This window comes from Apis florea, unplaced genomic scaffold (genome assembly GCF_048593485.1).
Source record: "Apis florea isolate Af1SG1 unplaced genomic scaffold, ASM4859348v1 contig_3081_pilon, whole genome shotgun sequence".
Classification (NCBI taxonomy): Eukaryota; Metazoa; Arthropoda; class Insecta; order Hymenoptera; family Apidae; genus Apis; species Apis florea.
In genome coordinates this window covers 4,303,241-4,324,067 of record NW_028256703.1, presented here as the reverse complement: position 1 = coordinate 4,324,067, position 20,827 = coordinate 4,303,241, and the positions used below count along the sequence as shown (strand labels likewise).

Sequence of the window (20,827 nt, the reverse complement as noted above, 5' to 3'; positions counted from 1 at the left end):
CTTCTTCTCTCGTCCGAGGCAAAAATTGTTTTCCCTATTCAACGATCTTTTTTTCATCTCAACGAGAAGAAGAAAAAAATAAAGAAAAAAGAATGATAATTAACCGAGAGATTAATTTAAGAAGGAAAAAAAAAAAAGGAAGAGAAAAAACAGATCTCTTAGCATGTTGCAATATCATTATGCAATAGAATAATACAAGGAGAATTAATATATTCACTGGCAACATGTAATTAGTCCAAGATGACTAATAACACAATTATCTAATAGAAAACAAGCAGTTCCTCCGAATTACTCAATTTTTCTTCTTTTATAATCTTTTTCTCTCTCTCTCTCTCTCTCTCTCTTCTTCTTCTTTTTTAAATCTTAACCAAATCTTTGTTGTTTTCACAGCAGCATGATCGGAATAATTTGTTTGTTTGTTATTATCCTCGGAGAGGGGATAATTAACAGTCGTACAGCGGAATTTACAGCGGAACTTTTGACGAATTTTTCTTTATTTGAAAACTCACTTATTTCGAACTTCAATCTCTTCCCTTCTCTCCCTTGTTTTTTTTTTTTTTTTTCTTTCTTAATCACGAACCAACTGGAAACGTCATCATTATCTATATATCTCTATTGATAATTAATAATCATCGGATACGAGTAAAAATAACAAACAAATTAACAAATTAGAACAAATATTAGAATAATCAGATACGAAGTGTCTTAATTTTTTTTATTATAGAGACAAACCAGACGAGACCAAGTTATTCAATAGCTTCTCGATGGATATTTAATTACGATACTACGTTTTTCGACGTTGAAAGAAGAAGAAGAAGAAGAAGAAAAAAAATATATATATATACAACTGACTCGTACGTACATATGTCAAGAAAGAAAGAGTGCTCGCTATCTCTATCTCTAAATTAACAATCATCGATCATGGATGACGATATGGATACGAGTAAAAATAACAAACAAATTAACAAATTAGAACAAATGTTAGAATAATCAGATACGAAGTGTCTTAATTTTTTTTATTATAGAGACAAACCAGACGAGACCAAGTTATTCAATAGCTTCTCGATGGATATTTAATTACGATACTACGTTTTTCGATGTTGAAAGAAGAAGAAGAAGAAAAAAAAATATACAACTGATTCGTATGTATATACATATGTTGAGAGAGAGAGGGAGAGAGAGAAAGGAAGAGGTAAAAAGAATCTCGTTACCAATGTAAGGTCAATCGTAATCGGAAACGGAAGGCTTGGGAGGGCTGCGATTTACATAAAAGCCATTCGTCATTTGGATAGCGGCTTCCTGACTCGAGCCGGTCCTTGGACTTATTTCCTGGTTAACACGGTCCAACAACTTTCGTTCATTCACATGGTGGCCCATCAATGGCAAGGTCTTTGGAGCGGGGCCAGGCGTCCCCAAGAAACGCGCACTCAAACCTTTCCCCTATATTCCAATCTCGAACACGCCACTATTGACTTATGTAATTATTCGTTTAATTCGTTTGGAAAATATTTCGAAATATTTGTCTCGAATTCTTTCCTCCTGGAAGGAACGGAATCGTTAGAATTCTATTCTGTGCGATCGATGAAAAGCATTTAACGATTTTTATTAACGAACGAACAGAAACGTTTTTCAAGCGATGTTCCGCTCAATTATGTTCTCGTTACGTCTTCTTTTTTCTCGCCGATAGGATAGAATCGTGGGGCAAATAATCCAGTCTCTGTGAACGAGAGATGCAGACGCGTATCACGCGATTCAGTCATGCGACGAGGGAGAAATCTGTGGATCGTTTAAATAATGGAGGGGGTCAAAGAATTACACGCCGTGGCGATAATCGTATGCGATAAAGATATTCCTCCAAGAAATTCATATATCGGAAAATCCTCGTCGATTATCGTCGAACATTGAAGGAAGAAGAGAAGAAAAGAAAAAAAAAGGAGGGGGGGAGGGAGGGGGGAAGTGAACGCAACGCGGATTCCCGTAACCAGTGACGAAAGAATCGAGGAGGAACGACAAATAGCCGGTTCCAGAGGGGGAGGAAAGGTATGTCGCGTATGAAGAAAGAAGAATGGGTGGAAAAAAAAGTTCAGGTGCACATTGTATGGAAAAGAAAAAAAATGGACAACGATTGATCAACAACAAGGATTGAACAAGGATTTATTGCCTGCTTGTTTACAATGTTAGATTAGAAGGGTGAGCAATCCTCGAATACCTTGAGAACGTGTTCATTGTAGTATGGTGGTGCATTCTAGAATCAAATGATCGCGTAACGTGTCATAACGATCAGTGAAATTTAACAGTTCACTGATATAAACTTACTTCCACAAGTTATTTTAATAGTTTATTGTTCAAAATCAATAATAATAATTGGAAATAAAAAATGGCAAATGGCCGAGATATCCACGAATATAGCAAGCTATTTCTTCTAAAAGTAATTTTCTTCGAAGAAATTTTTAATAACCAACTTTACTTTTTCAACTTTGGGTTGATGCCCAACTCTGATGATGGTTACATCGAGCGTGAAAAAAAAAAGAAAGAAAAAAAAAAAAAAGACAATTTTGCTCGTATCGTACGTACGATACAATAACAGGAAATATCACGAACTTGATAAGAAAGACGATGATTCCGGCAACGATGTGACACGATTTTTCAGATTTATCAAAAAAAAAAAAAAAAAAAAAAAATGAATAACAATTTTTAATAACAGTTGCGGTCGATGATGTCAGTTATGAATGGACTATTCGTTTTCGATTACACAATTATTGAATTATATAGACCGGTTAAAATAACTGGTGTGTTAGATAATGAACAATTAAATCAAAAGATGTGATAATAAAAATAAGTACGTTTCGAGATAACTTGAAACAATAATAACGGATAAAACGAACAATTTTACAAGCATCGAATTCGATTAGATTAGCGGAGGAATGGTGGTAATGGAGCGCGGACTAATTGATGAGAAGGTTATTAATCGAGGAATACTTTTCCAATTGACATCGTGACGTTCGTTGCGCGATTAAAGAAAATTATAACGAATTCGTTTAGGACGCCACGAAACGTGAACGATCCACGTGTCTCGCGCATTTGACAAGAAAAAAAAAAAAATAAGCGAGAGAAAAAAAAAGAAATTCAGAAGATTTTTTTGCGACGGGAAGAGGCGTATTATTTCTTCCTCCCGTATAATAATACGCATAAATCTTTATCGATTATAAAATAGTAGTAGATTAATTCATTTATGTAACGAGAAGCTTAAAACTAAATCTTTACTAAAAAAAAAAAAAAAAAAAAAAAAAACCACGACAAACAACCGTCCCGACACGTGTTTCCGACACGTGAATCATCCAAAAAGATTGTATATATCCGCACAAATTTCGTGTCATTTCGAATGAACAATAGATTTCGAGTTTAATGCCTCAAGGATAATGAGAGAAAAAAAAAAGGAAAAAAAAAAAAAAAAAATACGTAAAGAACTCCCGTAGAATTTTTAATTTTATCATCGACAGATTCGAAACGAGATTTGCATTCGTTAAAGTTTTCATCGAAGTGCCTATCGATCACTTTCGTTCAAGGTGTTCGCGCAACGGTCTCTCGTTTTACAATTTAATTTGAAGTAGAAAAAGAGAGAGAGAAAAAAAAGGAATTCGTGCGTGGGTTAGCGGAGAATTATAGCGAGCTCGGTGACTCGAAATGTGCGCGAATCGTTTTTTTTATGCGCGAACATCGGCTTACAATTTCAATATGGTGATGATTCTGTTCGTTTTCCCCATACGAACGGAATATATATATATATAAATACGTATATATTGATCGAGAGGCGGGATTTTTAGGTCAGACAGAATTCTCCTTGGAAAAATCGGGTTCGAAGGTCCTGACAATCATATAACGAGACTCGGTGATTCAAAGAAACATTCGATCGTAAAGGGATAACAAAGTGGTCGATAAAGAAAAAGGATAGTTGGAGACCTCGACTGAGTATATTGCACCCCGTGCTCGATCACTTTTCTCGTAATGGTGCTCGCTACGAAATAAGTGTCAACAGGTTGGTACGTTAACGTTTCCTTTCCATTTTTGATCGAAATTTTGTATTATTTTTTCTATTTGTCTTAGCAATCACAACGTCCGGTTATTATCCATTAATTTTCCAACGACGAAGTGAAAAAATACGAGTCAAATAATTTCTAAAAATATTCGCCTTTCGGTATTGCTATCGATAATTGTCTTAACCTTAAATATTATAATTAGCCATAAATATTATAATTATATATAATTAAAATGAAAATTTATTAAAAAGAATTTTTATTTTCTATCAACAAACATATTTTTGTTGTACGTATTCATAATTTCGTTGCAATCGCACCAAAAGTCAAACAATTGTCCTGATACTTTCGAGCGACAGTATCTCCCTCTCCCCAGTAATATTACGAAACAGTTTTGTCCGTTCGTTTATACAGGAAGCAGACCGTTGACCGAGAACGAATTTAAAAAGATTCCTCGCCGAGGAAACTCGATCGTACGAAAGTCGTAAGTACGCTCGTTGTTATTGACATCACTTTTTTTATCTTGAGTGTTGAAACGTGGGTACAATCACCGTGGAGGTCGTGCCTCTTTTGTGAATGTATAATATAATTCTACCTTTTACTAAAGCGAATCAGCACCGTCGGTAACCGCGACGGAACGAAACTTTATGGAACGATGGAAAAATCAAGGGAAAATTTGTTGGATCAGTGATGAAGTTCGTCGAAACGCGATTTGTTCAAAGTTTGTTGTCAATCGAGGTTCGATTTACCGCGAGGTGAAAGAATCTTTGTTCCGTCCTTGAGCTGAGTAAAGTAACTCAGCCTTATTAGCCGTCGAACGAACAAACGCTTCTCGAAAGATTTTTAGAAACGTTTGAACGTTTGTTCCTTTGAACTCTTCTTCTCTTGACGAAAGATTGCCACTTGCATCGAGAAAGAAACGTGCCCGATTATTTCTCTATCTACGTGAACTTCGAGTGGCGCATAATTATCAACACGATATTAACCTGGCTGGAGATCCGATTCCACGGGAGAAGAATCAAGGACCGGAGAGTTACTTTTCCAAAGTAAGTGGTTGGACTCGTTTCGATCGAAAAAAAGGGCTGGGAAAGGAGGGAACAATGCGGGGAGAAGGGGAATTTTTAGCGAAAAAGAAGTGGAACGAAAAAAAGGGGATGGAGAGAATATCTGGTGGTGGCGATCGAGAGGTCGACAGACCTCGAGACGGCCCTGGAAGGGCGGGCGGTTCGCGATGCGGTGATGTTTCGACGAGAGAGGCCGGTCGGCTTCCCTTCTCTATAAATGCGAACACAGCGGCGAAAATTATCTCAGTGTCGAGCGCGAAAAAACTCACGACGGACCTCTCGTCCTATGCGTTTGCGCGTGTGCGTAAAACCACGTGACCACCTTCTTTCTTTCTATTCGCGGGTCCCATCCAGGAGATTTAACGCGGAAGAGGTGTCAAGGGAATGGTCGTCGATCATCGTCGTCGTGGTCGTGGTCATCGCCGTCGCCGTCGTCGTCGTCGTCGTCCACTCGATCGTCGAGGACACTCGCAAGCGATCGCAATCGAAATAACTTCGATCGTAACACATCTCTTCTCCCTCGCCTTCTTCCGACGTGCCATCGCCGTTCCATCTACATTCCAACCTCTCCTCGTGACCGCGGATTTATAGATCGTTTCGCGGCGAAAATCCAGTTGCGGAACATCCTCGCATCGAGACGCGCACGAGACTCACCACTCAGAGCAAAGTAAAAGTGATTGACTACGATTAACGCTGATATGAGATTATCGTGAGAGAAATTTCGCCTCTTTTCTCGCTGTGTGTTATTCTCTTTCGCGTGTATACATTGTTTGCCGGAAATGGGAAACTGGACAAGACGTGATACAATTTGCAGAACGAAGAAACTTCTGACGTATATTTATTAGATAAATATATATATACCAAAGGTTTGTCCATAATTCTCTCTACGAATTACTTTACCTAGCGTGCGTGGTTTAAGTTTTTTTTTTTTTTTTTTTTAGTTTCGTTCTAATTGATTTTGACGGAAATGATGATTACTATAGAATTGGTATATAGACGTTTTAATTATATGGAACGAATGGAATCGTTCCATTTGCTTTTAAAACGTGTGATACGATTCGATTAATCGATAGCGCGGACAACATTGCCGTAAACATTACCCGTTATTTGAAATTATTGTTATACGAAAGAATAACAATTCGTTGTTTTACGATTTCACCTCCTCGATCAAGCGAAAACGTGAGACGATTTATATTTTTTTTTTCTTCTTTTCTTTTCTTTTTCTCTCTCTACTATTGTAATAACAAGTGTAACGGCATAACATCTGCAATAATATTGTTATCGTGATATTTTGTTGAAAATATTTATTTCTCGAAATTTTTATTTATCGATTTCGCGCGCCAGTGTCACGCGATCGAGAAATATTATCGAGATCTCGGTGAAAAAAAAAAAATGTAACACTCGGCTCGAGATGCTTTGCGAATAGATAAAAATGATATCATTTATCGAAACAGTGGTTCGATTGTGTGTTTGGATCGGTCATCGGCGTGTCACGACTCGAAGTAGTGATGAAAGATCATTTGTTCGAAAAATTTCGAACACTGGCCGTGGTACGTTCGAGAGAACAAGGAGACGACGAAACAAACAACAGAGAGGCTCGTTCCGTTCGAAAAATTTTCCATTTTATTCGTTCCCACACGAGGCGGAACTTGCGACTCGTTTCAAATAACAATAAGTCGTGATCATTTTCATGGGCTATCGCGAATATCTTCCTCAAATTGGTATTATCCTCCAGGTTTTCCTGTTCACCGTCACCGATCTCTGTAATTGCAATTGTGCACGAGACCGGCCATAACGCGTACTTTATTCATTACTTGTATCGCGATTGCGTGAATCTTTGCAAAAAAGAAAAAAGGAGAAAAAAAAAAAGAATAAAAGAAGAAAAGGTGTAAAATAGATGCAAAAGCATTTAACAGTTCGTTGCGACTTTATTAGAGTTGAACGAATAGTGAAAAACACGAGTTAATGGAAAAAAAAAAAAAAAAAAAAAAAGAAAAACAAGAAATTGCACGAGGAAAAAATGCACGATAGGTCTGATGTTTTTAAAATCTTTGGAAAACCCAGAGCTAGATAAATTCATGTATTCTTTAATTTTTTATAAAAAGTTGTAGATTAGTTATCGTGTGCATTGTTCGTTCGCGAGTGGAATCGTCGTTTCAATTCGTGAATCAATCTTGGCAAGGATTTTAATCGTTTTAAACGAGATAATTTAAAAAAAAAGAGAAAAGAAAAAAAGAAAGAATCTAATGGCCTAAATCAAATTCGTTGATGGACAAATTGCGACTCACGTGCGAAACTATCGCCTCGACGGAGGGAAAATCACTCTCGTGACTCTCGTGACTCTCGTGACCGTAGGGACGAGTGATCGCTTTAAACGATTCCCATTATTCAATTCCTCGGCGAGCCCTTGCTCGAAAAATACCGTCGTCAAAAATTCTTTCGATTCAGACACGTCGTTCCATCCATCCTGCGCGTTCGCTTTTCCTTTCGTTTCTTTTCTCTTCCCAGTTGTAGTTAGAATTAATTTATATACATCGAAACATTCAATTTTCTCTCTGTTTTGTTCTCCTGTTACAGATACAGTCGGACAGAAATTCACTGGATACACGATGATCACTCGAGCAAAATTATGGTGGAAAATGATGTGTTCCGGCCAGCAGAGAGGTGTAAGGATGCAATAATTTTTTGACAATCGATCGAGTCGCGGGAGGGCAGGGGGGAAGAGGCGTGCAAGCCAGCCATTACACAATTCGTTTTGTTTCGCGTCATTGATTTCGTATATCTTTCCTCGGAGATAGATCTTTTCTCTTCCCCCGTTCTTATCGTTATTATCTATCGTTTAACCGATAGAATACAGATGTGAGAAGATCGAGTGTTCGCCGTGACAGTGACATCGAACGTTGCGAGGTGTCGAGATCGAGGATTCGAGAGAGGGGAAGAAGATATGAGAGAGATCGTGCGAATAATCGCGCGGATAATGCGCAAGAAACGAGCACGGAGAAGATCGAGGAACTCGACGACGGCCACGGTGTCTAAGAAGCAGGGAAGAATCGGCACACGTTACACAAGTGTACGCGTAACAACAATGCATTCGAACGATTCCAATCTGTCCGGTAATTATTTCGATTCGACGTGTATCTGTATCGTCGAGAGAACGAGATCCATCTCTCTCTCTCTCTCTCTCTCTTTCCAGGCCTCTTTAAACGAGGCCAGCGTCGAAGGGGGAACGACTCTCCTTCGCCACCTCGCTTCTTACGTCCTTCCAAAGAAGAGAGAGAGGATTCGACGCGATTTTCCACGATTCCACGTGGAACCTGATTCCGTGGATATGGCTTTTTTAGATCGAGACTCGCCCCGAGCGACCGCGAACCTTCGCGTTTGACCTCCAACTAGTTCCTTTCCTCTTTCCGCTTCTTAACTCCGCGAAAATAAATTCTCTCGACAGAAAGAGAGAGACACACGATCGTCGGTTATTACAGATCGCAACTTACCAATCCTTCCTTCCCTCCAGTTCAAATACATAAATTTCGGGCGAGGAGTGTTCCAATCGTTTCGGGAAAAAGGTGCATCGATGATTTTCGTGCGTTATTCGCGCGAAACTAGTTCGAAGGATACGTAAATTCGTATGGGACGAGGAGTTTTTCGATCGTTTCGAGAAGGAAAAAAGGTTTCACGTGCATTGTTTACGCGAACGAGACTAGTTCGAAGGATACGTAAATCCGTATGGGACGAGGAGTTTTTCGAGAAGGAAAAAAGTATCGAATGATTTTCGTGCATTGTTTATACGAACGAAACTGGTTAATAATTCGCAAATTCCGGACGAGGAGTCTTTCGATCGTTTCGAGAACGAAAAAAAGTTTCGTGCGTATCGAATGATTTTCGTGCATTGTTTACGCGTATTCGGATATACACATAATTATTTCGGTACACGTTCGCGGAACCTGTCTTCGATTTCTGCCCACGTAGCACGCGTGACAGACGCGCAAGCCCAATTGGCTGGAAACGTCATAATACCACAAACGCGATAATACCACATGGATAATCGTTTGAAAAATAACCGAATCGTGTCTTAACTTTCGAAAACTTGCTCTCAAATATGTCCTCCTTATTTATTTATTTTTTTTTTCTTTTTTAGATATTTGCCGGACTAGCGGCGCATTCCAGTCAAATATCCGTGGGGCTTGGCCAGGGATTTAGCGCGATTCTACTTCCGCAATTATTGGAGGGCGAGCTGGTCGATCAAGAGCAAGCCTCTTGGATCGCCGCGTTGGGAGTTATCTCGAATCCCCTGGGTTCCCTGATCTCCGGCCTGTGCGCGGAATGGTTTGGAAGAAGATCGGCCATCGCTTTGGCTACTTTTCCATACGCCACAGGATGGCTGTTGATAGCTTTGTCGAATAGAGCCGTGTCCATGCTGTACGTGGGCAGATTCGTCAATGGTATCGGTATAGGGATGACCAATGGCATTTATCTTTACGTCAGCGAGGTAAAAAACTAAGAACGTAGCCGTAAATATTTCTAATTAATATGCATATAAATCGTTGTTTGCTCGCTCCCAGACTGCCGCGCCAAATCAAAGGGCCTGGTTAGGAAGTTGTGGTCCGGTTCTGGTTTCCCTAGGAGTTTTGATGATTTACACGCTGGGAGCGTTCACCTCGTGGCGTAGAGCCGCCGCGATCAGTATCGGCCCTTCCATCCTCTCTTTGGCATTGTCACGGTAATTCCAATTGCTTGATACGAGCTTTAATCAACTCTTAAATTAATTAATCGATTAATATCGTTTCTTTCTCTCTCTCTCTCTCTCTCTCTCGGATTCAGCATAATCCCAGAAACACCGGCTTGGCTGGTTGCTCGAGGACGGAACGAAGAGGCAAAGGAGTCGCTGTTGTGGCTAAGGGGATCTAGCTCGAGCACGGACAAGGAGTACGAGGAGCTTTGCGAGGAAAATGTGAAAAGAGAAAAGGAAAGGGAGAGTCTGTTGAAAGCTCTACACATGCCAAGCGTGTGGAAGCCTTTCCTCGTCCTCCTCGTTTTCTTCGCGTTCCAACAAATGTCCGGAATTTACATAATCCTCTTCTACACGGTGAACATTCTCGAGGACATCGGTATCGAGTTGAACGAGTATTCGGCCAGCGTTGGGATAGGCGTGATACGATTGTTCGCCTCAATAGCCGGAGCCGGTCTGGCGAACAGTTTCGGCAGGAAAACTCTGGCTTTCCTCAGCGGCCTAGGAATGACGATATCCGCTGTAGGGGTTGCTCTCGCGTATAGGTTGGTGGCGATATGATCGAAACGCGTTTGGGAAAAGGCAAAAGCTTTATATAATAACGCTTTACCCTTATTTACAATCGTCTGTTTTTTGTACTCAATTACTACTTCCTCTCGTCATTGACATCGATTTTCTAAGAAAATCTAATCTCGATCCAATTTTTTCTCTCTCAGGTTCAAACTGCCGTATGTGGTATCCTTGGCGTGCATCGGAGGCCACGTGGGTTTCTCCATGTTGGGATATCTCACCTTGCCCTGGGTAATGACCTCTGAGCTGTATCCGTTAAGGTTCAGGGGTCCACTGGGGGGCATCACCACAAGCATAGTGCAAATGTTGACGTTCGCCATCATTAAGATGTATCCGAGCCTGCACGACATGGTCGGGATCGAATCCACGATATGGATATTCGCCGCTGCCTCCATCCTAGGCGCTATATTCGCATTGACCATTCTACCCGAGACGAGGGGTCGAAGCTTGGACGAGATCGAAAGAGGATTTTCGAAGAAGACATCCGAGCCGAATTCTTCGACCGACGTTCAACCGACTATCTTCGTCCAGCCTAAAAATATTACGCTTCAGAGATTTGCCTCGATCACGGAAGAGAAACATCGTAATAATAATATGACGACGAACGCGTATACGTACGATAATTTCTGTTTGGATTTAACGTCGGACGGAGATACGGAGAAGAAGGAAGTTGAAAAGAATTCCGACACGAGTCGTACGAATGTTGCCAATGCCATCACGTTGGAAACACGTATACTTGATTAAATACGATCAATAATTCAATGGATATTGTTTTCTTTTTCTTTTCTTTTTTTTTTTTTTTTTTTAATAAAGAAAACAATCGATGATTGTCAATCGTCACATAACGAAAATAGACATTTTCCGAGATTTCACTTGTATTGTGATATCTTATCGATAAACGTATATATATATATATATATATTATTGAACAAATCTTAACTATGCAAAATGAAAAATTCACCAGTATTACAAATATTTCTGTGACTTTGTTTATCGAATGTGTTCTTAGAAGTGGTGAAACGAGTTAATCGTGAATATTTTTAATATGATTACGGAGGAATGATTTCTTCTTCCTCTTTTAACAATGATTATGCAATTTAAGGAAACGATTGTTAATGTATTATATAACGTATGGTGAAAAAAATAAATAGAATTTTGTTGAACGTTTCAATTGAATAAGAAAAGATAAAAATGCGATTGTTAATATTAATATCATCTATATTTTCATATGTAAAATTAATTGAGCGTACTCTGCGTATCAAATTATGTAAGTATTTATGTATATAGCTTATATATATATATATGTATTTATAGATATCTGCTCAAATATTTTTTTCATTCGTTACATTATAAATCGAGATATTTGTAAATACAATTTCTATAAAATGTACATAGTTTTATTTGATAACAATAAATGTATTATTTTTTCAATAAAAGTAAAAAACATTTTCTATTGTTTTACAAGAACTACACTTCAAAACGCGTGATACCATATCCTATAAAACGAAAAATCTATGTCTCATTTATTGTATTACTCGCCAATCTCAAGTGCCAATATTAAAGAAAAAAATATCCTTTTGTCTTTAACTAATAAGTTTGTACAACTAATTAATATAAATGACAACCATTCTGTACGAGAAAATAAAACAATGAAAGAATTAATATGAAAAAATTTAATCAATCTTTTTTCGTTTGTAATAATGAAATTTGAATATTGGATTATCGGAAAAAAAATCCTAATTACAAATAAATAGAATTAATATTCTTCAATATCATAGGTAAAAATAAAACAAATAACGGGATAAAGATGTAATAATAATGTAAAAATATTGAAATATCTCCAAAGTGTCGTAAATGAAACTCTTGTAGAAAGGACAAAGATATAAGAATTAACTGTTAGCGCCATCTGTGTGAATGTTAAAAAACATTTTTCAAAGAAAAATTTCTTTGTATTCGAGAGATGGCGCTAATAACCAATTTTTAACTTAGCTTTATCTTTTTCTTATTATTTTCTCTCTTTATCTAATTTGTGTTTCATTGTGGCACTAATTTTTGATGATTTTATATGATTCATATGATTGATATTAAATGAATGATATGAATGATTTCATAATTTTTAATCTATCTCTTTTTTCTATTATATTTTCTCCTTGTCTACTCAATTTGTTTCAATCCATATCAATCTAAAACACTTTAAAAATGACACTGATTTCACAATTTTTAACTTATGCTTGTCCTTCAATTATTTGTTCTCCTTATATCATTATAGACAAGAATATATCTTTAGTCTAATCTTTATAGAATAAATGTAAATAATAAGAAGAAATAGTAAATGACAAATCAAAGATAGGATAAAAATAATTTTTTGGAACATATAAATATATAGTAAAAATCGAGAAATATTAATTAGAATATAATTAAAAAAAATATAGCTTTAGATCATATGATACAGGCAAAGAACAAAGATTATATAAAAAAACAAAAAAAGACAAAAAAATGATTTTGATCGTATGCTCCTCGTATGCTTTTATTGAAAAAGTTAATTTTTTAATAAAAAATGAAAAAAATATATTAATTTTTCGTTTTTTATGATTAATTTGCAAATTTTCACAGTTTAATGACAAAAACAGATATTTTAGGAAATTTCACGTATTTTTTGATTAAATATTTTTATATAATTATTAACAATAATTTTATAGGAATATCTAAAATAATATTTATGCTTACGATTTTATTTTATTAAATTTCATTCTTTTATGTAATTAAATTATATCTTATATACTTATCTTTAAATAATTAATCACATTTTTTTACATAACTTGGAAGTTATGTAAAAAAAGTTATTAAATATTATTAAAACAATATTTTCTTTTTTAAAACAAAGACAATTGTATAAAAATAAAACATAATGTTTATTGATTACAAATGATCATGTAATACATAATGCACGATATTAAAGACAGTCCTTTAATTGTAGCACAATTTTAATATAATTATGGTATGAAGTTTCCAAAATTCACGACATACATATCAATTAATGTACTGAAAAATATTTGTCAATATGTACAAAGCTCATGATTCCATATTTTCAAGAGAAAAATAATGTATTTGATTTTTGCGTAAATCGCAAAAAATTGGATTGACTATTTCGTTCTAAGTTTTCACATTTTCATCGTACCACGCATATCTGGACATCCATTTGTTTAAACAATCATCGCAAATGATATATACAGTAAAAATACATACATATTTCGTGTACGATATGATTTGAACATTTTTCGATCGCTCTATGTGGAGATGGTACGTTTATTATACGTATCTCCATTATTATTAAAATCTCAAGCATAGCAATAAATGCAAAAAATTATCGAATTCTTAAGTACAAAATGAAAGGCGTATTAATGAATGTGAAAACATTCATCGATGAATACATTTAAAACAAAACGACTTTCATTAGAATTCAATCATGACTTGATCAACTTAATTGGATTATTAATAATACAATCGCCATAATTACTTACGTCATTTACAAGCTCTACTTTCATATTTCCGTAAGTCAATATTTAGGCAGTTTAGGCTTTTCCTACAAATATCTAAGAAAATAGGGCTAAACTTCTCTTTTCTTTTTCTATTCTGTACTATTAAAAATTTTGTCAGGCAATGTAAATCCGCTTTTGTATTTACAACGTGTCATTTATAATATGATATTGTTCATTATTTTTTTAATTCTTGCTAATTAAAAATGCTTACGGTTTTGTACGATAAAATGTTATTGATTTTTTTTAATAAAAAAATCTTTACAAAAAATATCAAACGCTTGTTTAATACATCTGTTGAAGATGTATTAAAAATATAAGTAAAAACGAAATTTAATCCAACATGTCTTGATTCTTTAAATAAAAATACTATAAATGGAAGACCTTATTAAACTTATTAAAAATAATAAATGCAAAGATTCTGTGCAATATTAATCATATGTCAGTATTCTAATATTATTCTCCATAATATAGAGAGAGCATTTTGCTAGTAATCTGTCTAATTCTATATAGACAGTAAAATTATAAATGTATACTATAAATGTTCATATAGTTATTTATTCGACTATATGTTCATTGGTTAGTGTCCTTTATGGTCCACTCATGACTCGTTTTTAAGAGTTCAAATAATAAAATTCTCTTGTCATGTTTTCTATTAAAATAGTGATTATAATAGCAATGGACAAAATTCTAATCGTATCATTACATTTTATGATTCAATAAAAAGTAAATAAAGACATTTAACTTTTCTTTTCTTTGTTAGTCTATATTGAATAAATTTCAAATATATACTATATATTTGACCATGACCATATAGAAAATTACGATATTCTTTTTATTCATACAATTTGTACTTTTTCTAATTGATGAAAGATTGATTACATTGCAAAATATAGAAAGCTTTATTATTCGAAGATATAAATATTGCTTGATTATTAAAAATATACAATTAATAGCGCAAGCTAGTAAATCTTAGGAATTTATGTTAGGAATTAAATTTACGAGTCTATGAGTATATCCTTATGTTATAATAAAAGCGATAATGTAAAATAACGTGAGTCGATTTTCTTATCACATTATCGTGTCTTTTTTTAATGAGGTATCAATTATATTAGCAATTTACTATGAACTTCGAATGTCTATGTTTTCATCTATAAATCTTGTTTTGTACCAGACACATTTACATGTTGACTCCAATGTCAGGAGCATTATGTGCATGCAATTGTGACATTAAAGCAAAAAACAATAGTATATTTTTTTCATATAAGATATCTAATTAAAGTTGTGCTTATTGAATAATATAAACTTTCTTTAAATCTAATATTATTGCTCTCTTAGCCAATGCTTAAACACATATTATCATATCTCTTTTGGCAGTTCGCAATTTTATCGAAATGTTAATAGTAAAAATGAAGGTATTGTCATTATTACTTATAAGAGACTGTTGACAAGAGACAATTGCATAAGAGACTGACATAATTGTTAAGAACTGATTTCCCATATTCAATGATTTTGTTATTTCATATATAGAAGTATTATGTCAAAATTGAAAATAACCAACAACTCGTCCAAATTAATCTTGCAGCATCAATATTTCCATGCATCGAATCGACATTTAAATTCTGAAACGCTTGATGATCTAAGCGTGACACCTGTTGTCAGTAATATTCCGAATCTGAACTATGTTGTGAATCGCCGCTTCTACCGTTTAAATACACTTCTGATGTTTGTTGAATTGACGGTGAATGTTGTGCAATTTCCCAATTTTGACCTGTGATAACAAATAATTAATAAATAAATAACTTAACAGAAAGAAAGTAAAAGTTATATAGAATTAATTTATATACCATGTGCAGCAAGGATAGTAGCTAAACATCGTGCTACAGCTGGATTTGGAGCACAAGCTAATGCAGGTGTAAGTCCTTCTGCGTCAACAGCGACAACACTTGCACCCAATTGCAATAAACGTCGTGTTACCTATAAAAGATAAATTTCTCTAATTATTCTTATACTTCAAACAATTAAAAGCAAAATATTATTTCCTACCGTTACAAGGCCATTTCTTGCTGCTAAATGCAATGGAGTTCTTTGTTGTTTATTGGTCATATTAATAACTGTCATACTTTGCTGTTGTTGTGATGTATTTTCACCATTAGTATTAAGCGAATTAATCCAATTTAATAATAATGAAGCAGCAGCAGAATGTCGTCTTTGGCAAGCTAAATGAAGAGCTGTATTTTTATTACAATCAACAGCACGCACATCAGCTTTCCATTCAAGCAATAACTCTATGAATAAAAAATTATACCAATGTAAAAAAAAATAGATAATTAAAAATAGATAATTAAAAATAAAAGTGAGTACTTACCAATAGCACTACATTGACCCGTAATAGCAGCGCAAAGAAGAGGTGTACGACCTGAATAATCTGGAGTTTCAAGACCAGCTAATTCAGGTCCAACAGAGCTTAAAATCAGTTTTGCACATTCTACAGACCCTGAACTAGCTGCAACGTGTAAAGGCAATCGACCACCTGGAACATCTCTCGGAGCAGCAACAGTTTTCCCTCCAAATTTATTTATTAATAATTCTAAGCAGTGAGCTGATCCTTGATATACTGCACAGTGAACAGCTGAGAATGGATTACCTGTATATATAAAAATAATTTATATCTAAAAATCTACTTAAAAAATATAATAGTTTCAATATAAATAGTTAAAATATCGAAAAATACTTACCCTCTAAGGAATCAATTACATTTTGTTCCAATAGATATTCAACACAATTCGAATTTCCATTATAGCACGCCCAATGAAGAACCGTACATCCTTGATCGTCTTTTAAAGTGGCAGCAGTTGAATTAACTTTGACAAGAGAAGCCAATGCTTTTACTCTACGGAAAAATTAACTTTAAGTTTATAAATAAAAATATAAATAAATTCTGTGATTTAAAAAAAAAAAAATCTACCTTCCACATGCGGCGGCTAAATGTAACGGTGTTTTACCATTTGCATCTTGTATCATCACTTGGGCACCATGTGATAACAATAATTCCACTAATTGATGATCACGCTCTTTAACCACTGCTCGAAATAATGGCGTATGCTTATTCACATCCGGTAAATTACAATCTGCTTTATATTTTAAAAGTAATAGAGCACATTCTGGATTGCTATTTGCCACTGCTAATGTTAATGGTGTTCGTTGTTTTGTATCGTAACAATTGACGACATTTGAATCTTCTGTATTTTCTAATAAAAGTTCTAAACAATTAAAATGACCTGCCGCCGCTGCACAATGTACTGGAGTACGCCTTGTAATGGAATCTTGAACCGACACACAAGCTCCATATCTTAATAAAAGTTGAACGCATTGTTCATGACCTTTATAAGAAGCTAGATCCAAAGGTGTTTTACCAGTATCTTCTTTAATATTAGTATTGGAAAATAATGGTAATAATAAACTTAATATTTCACTGTGTCCATGATATGCCTATAATATATATATATATGCATATAAATGCATTTTAAATTATTGAATATATTAAATTGGTTTGTCTATACTTACAGCAAGATGTAAAGATGTTAATGCAGGTGGAGGTTCCGATTTTCCTGTAGAATTAGATGATATTGTTAAATTTCCTGGTGGACAAGCTTCTAATAAAGCTTCTAAAGCTGGTTGATTTCCTCCAGCTACAGCATAATGAATAGCAGTAAAACCTCGTTTATCGCGTAAACGCGGATCTGCTCTATGTTTTAATAAATATTGTACGCATCTAAAAAAAAAAAATGATATAGATTATGTTTTCAAAAATACATTTATAATAAATAAATTGCATATGTATAATATGTATAATCAAATACTCACTCAGCACCAGAATCTGTAGGATTTGATGCTGCAGCTAGATGCAAAGGAGTTGCACCATCTACATCTTGTGCATTGGAATCACTTCCAAATCCAACTAAAGTAAAAACGCAAAGATAATGACCTTGACTAGCAGCATGATGAAGTGCTAACCTGCTATCATTGTCAGTTAATCGGAAATTAGCTCCACTGGATAATAATAAATCTAAACAATCAACAGATCCTTTGAATGCTGCTAAATGTAATGGTGTTCTACCACCAATATCTCTTGAATCTATACGTCGACTATCAACTTGTAATAATTTTCTACAGACCTATAAATAATTATATTTAAAATATCAATATTTAAGAAAAATATTAGAATATATATTTAGAAGTATTTTTATTATATATGTAAAGAAATATTCTACCTCAATATGGCCTGCCAAGCAACTAAGATGCAATGCAGTACGCTGTTCAGTATTTCGCGCTGCTGGAGATGCACCACATTCTAATAAAGTTGTTGTTAAACATTCATGACCAAACCTATATAAAAAAAATTTTGAATTTAAATATTGAAAAAATTATTATTAAATAAAAAAATTATATTGTAGCTTACCAAGCAGCAACGTGTAAAGCGGTATTTCCATTTTTATCTTTAGTATCTGGTGATGCTCCTGCATCTAGCAAACTTTTTGATCGTGTAAATCTTCCATGAATTGCAGTCATATGTAAAGGTGTACGCCCATCTTCTGATTGAACATTTATTCTCAAACCAGCTTCTAAAAGAACTTCTAAGCAATGAACACCATGTGTACTAGCAGCAGCAACATGTAATGGCGTTTGTCCCCGATAATTTACAGCCTCTGTTACATAAAGAATAATTATAAAATAAAAATGATTTTGATAATTTGTCATAGATAAAAATATTTCTAAAATTTAAAATAATCTTACCAACGTTTGCAGCATTAGCAATTAATTCTGTAACTGCATCAGCATGACCATTTAAACATGCAATATGCAGAGGAGTATTTCCATATACATTTTTTGCTTCAATATCCGCTCCAGATTTGATTAATGTATGCATGCATTCTACATTACCAGATGCTGCAGCTGCATGCAATGGAGTATATAAATCCCGATCCTTAATAATATAAATATAGTTATATGTTTTATAATATAAATAACAAAAATAAAAATTAAATAAAAAAAAATTAAAAATATATTACTTTAACATCTACATCTGCTCCTTTTGCTATAAGTGCTCTCACAATTCCATCATGACCCATATATGCTGCAAAATGTAAAGCCCTTCGATCTTGTCTATCAGAAGCATTTATTACACAACCAATTTGAGCCAAATATTCTGTCATTTCCAAATGTCCATTGTAAGCTGCATGATGCAAACTTGTTCTACCACCTCTGCAAATTTTTATGAAGTTATTAATTTATATTTAAAATTAATTAGTAATTATTTGATATAATTAATTAGTAATTAAATAATTAAAATATTAAAAACACAAACCTATCTGCTACATTAATGTTCATTAAATGTGGAACTATCAATTCTACACATTGGACAGCATTATTTGCTGCTGCCACATGTAAAGGAGTTTGCCAACTACGATCCCTGATATTGACATCTGCTTTATGACGTAACAAAACTTCTACTACATTATGATTCCCTGAGCAACAGGCTCTATATAAAGGAGTTAACCATTTTTTATCTTTAGCATTTACTGCAGCTCCATTTAATAAGAGTGCTTCTACAATTGCTGGATCTCCCCTATATGCAGCTGCATGTAATAAAGATCGTTGCTCTCTATCTTGCCAGTTTGGATCTTCTTTTCTTGCTAATAATGCTCGAACTTCATCTACATCTCCAAAAAATATGGCTTGTAGCAAAGGAGACTGTAAAAATATTACATTCTATCTCAAAAAATATTAAAAGCATATATATTTTATATAGCTCTAATTATTTTTACAAAAATATAATAAAGTCAATCTTTAAATAATAAATAAGAAACAATACTAATAAATAATATAAAAAAACTTAATAAAGAGAAATAATTTGAAATATTAGAAATACTTATTCTAAAAAATATTTTAGTTATAATATTTTATTATATTTATGAAATAGATTCATATTAATTTAAAGATTTTAAACTTCAAATTAACGTTTATAATAATATTGCAGGATAAAATGTAAATAAAATCATTATATTATAAAAAATTCGAAGCAAATCGAATATTTGACACATGAATATAACCTCCGATTTTATAATTTATATATTTAAAAATTTTTTAATGAAATGCATTTATTTAAAGAAATAAGACAACATACCCCATCACGCAATTCCTGCACGTTCATGATTAATGAGATTTTCAATTTATACAAATACGGAAGTATTTATAAAAACATAGTTATAGAACCGTAAAAAACTGACATAGTAGAATGAGTCATACTTCACAAGTATCATTAGAGATGTTATTTTCTTTTTGCAATTGGTAATTTATTAAAAGCATATTGTTAATTCAACTGCTTTTGCAAATAAATAGCGGTATCATTTATGTAAATAAATTACGAAAATATGCATAATAATTGTATCTTCTAATATAAACAGTTATAGCTATCTTCTCATAGTGCACTCTATCCTTATACTGTCAAATTATCAGAAGCTTGTAAACAGATGAAAATGCAAACGCTACACTCGCGCGAAAATTGAATTGTTTCTTTAAAATCATATCAAATGACACATGTTTATCTTTCATTTGTTTTTTGTTATATTATATATAAATAAAAGAACTTATTTCTGGCCAAATAATATTTTTACATATTAATTTTCTATGCCGATATGGATACTGATATAGTTAATCAAACTCAATATTGTATAAATAAAATTAAAAAAAAATATGTAGATAAATTTAAAATAGAATTAGAAAATGGCACATTAAACATAATACCTTCGAAATTAAAATTTACTTTCGATTCTGATAATTTTAAAATTCAAGAAAAAACAATAGAAATTGCAAACTACTTTTCGAAGCCATGTC

General features: G+C 33.9%; 2 protein-coding genes across 6 annotated transcripts; one reads left to right on the top strand and one right to left on the bottom strand.

The window, feature by feature from the left end:
* Positions 1 to 5,061: 5,061 nt before the first annotated feature.
* On the top strand, positions 5,062 to 11,838 carry LOC100872891 (facilitated trehalose transporter Tret1). 5 transcript variants are annotated; one of them, XM_086908938.1, is made up of 6 exons: positions 5,062 to 5,080; positions 7,676 to 7,764; positions 9,234 to 9,584; positions 9,658 to 9,815; positions 9,917 to 10,369; positions 10,541 to 11,838. In XM_086908938.1, exons 2-6 carry the CDS (start codon positions 7,708 to 7,710, stop codon positions 11,136 to 11,138), a joined length of 1,617 nt encoding a protein of 538 aa, XP_086765064.1. In that variant the 5' UTR covers positions 5,062 to 5,080; positions 7,676 to 7,707; the 3' UTR covers positions 11,139 to 11,838. The 5 variants fall into 5 exon arrangements, with proteins under 5 accessions (XP_086765064.1, XP_012343612.2, XP_031773092.2 ...); XM_012488158.3 differs by lacking the exon at positions 5,062 to 5,080 and adding an exon at positions 5,340 to 5,964; XM_031917232.2 differs by lacking the exon at positions 5,062 to 5,080 and adding an exon at positions 6,029 to 6,861.
* A 1,449-nt stretch (positions 11,839 to 13,287) lies between these two features.
* LOC100873010 (uncharacterized) lies at positions 13,288 to 20,439 on the bottom strand. The gene is made up of 14 exons (XM_003694733.4): positions 20,118 to 20,439; positions 19,299 to 19,684; positions 19,003 to 19,195; positions 18,728 to 18,917; positions 18,393 to 18,639; positions 18,205 to 18,319; positions 17,798 to 18,108; positions 17,498 to 17,705; positions 16,899 to 17,422; positions 16,669 to 16,823; positions 16,299 to 16,577; positions 15,977 to 16,218; positions 15,778 to 15,907; positions 13,288 to 15,701 (listed from the first exon to the last, which is right to left on the bottom strand). The coding sequence occupies exons 1-14, from the start codon at positions 20,142 to 20,144 to the stop codon at positions 15,589 to 15,591; spliced, it is 3,120 nt and encodes a 1,039-aa protein (XP_003694781.1). The 5' UTR covers positions 20,145 to 20,439; the 3' UTR covers positions 13,288 to 15,588.
* Positions 20,440 to 20,827: the final 388 nt, after the last annotated feature.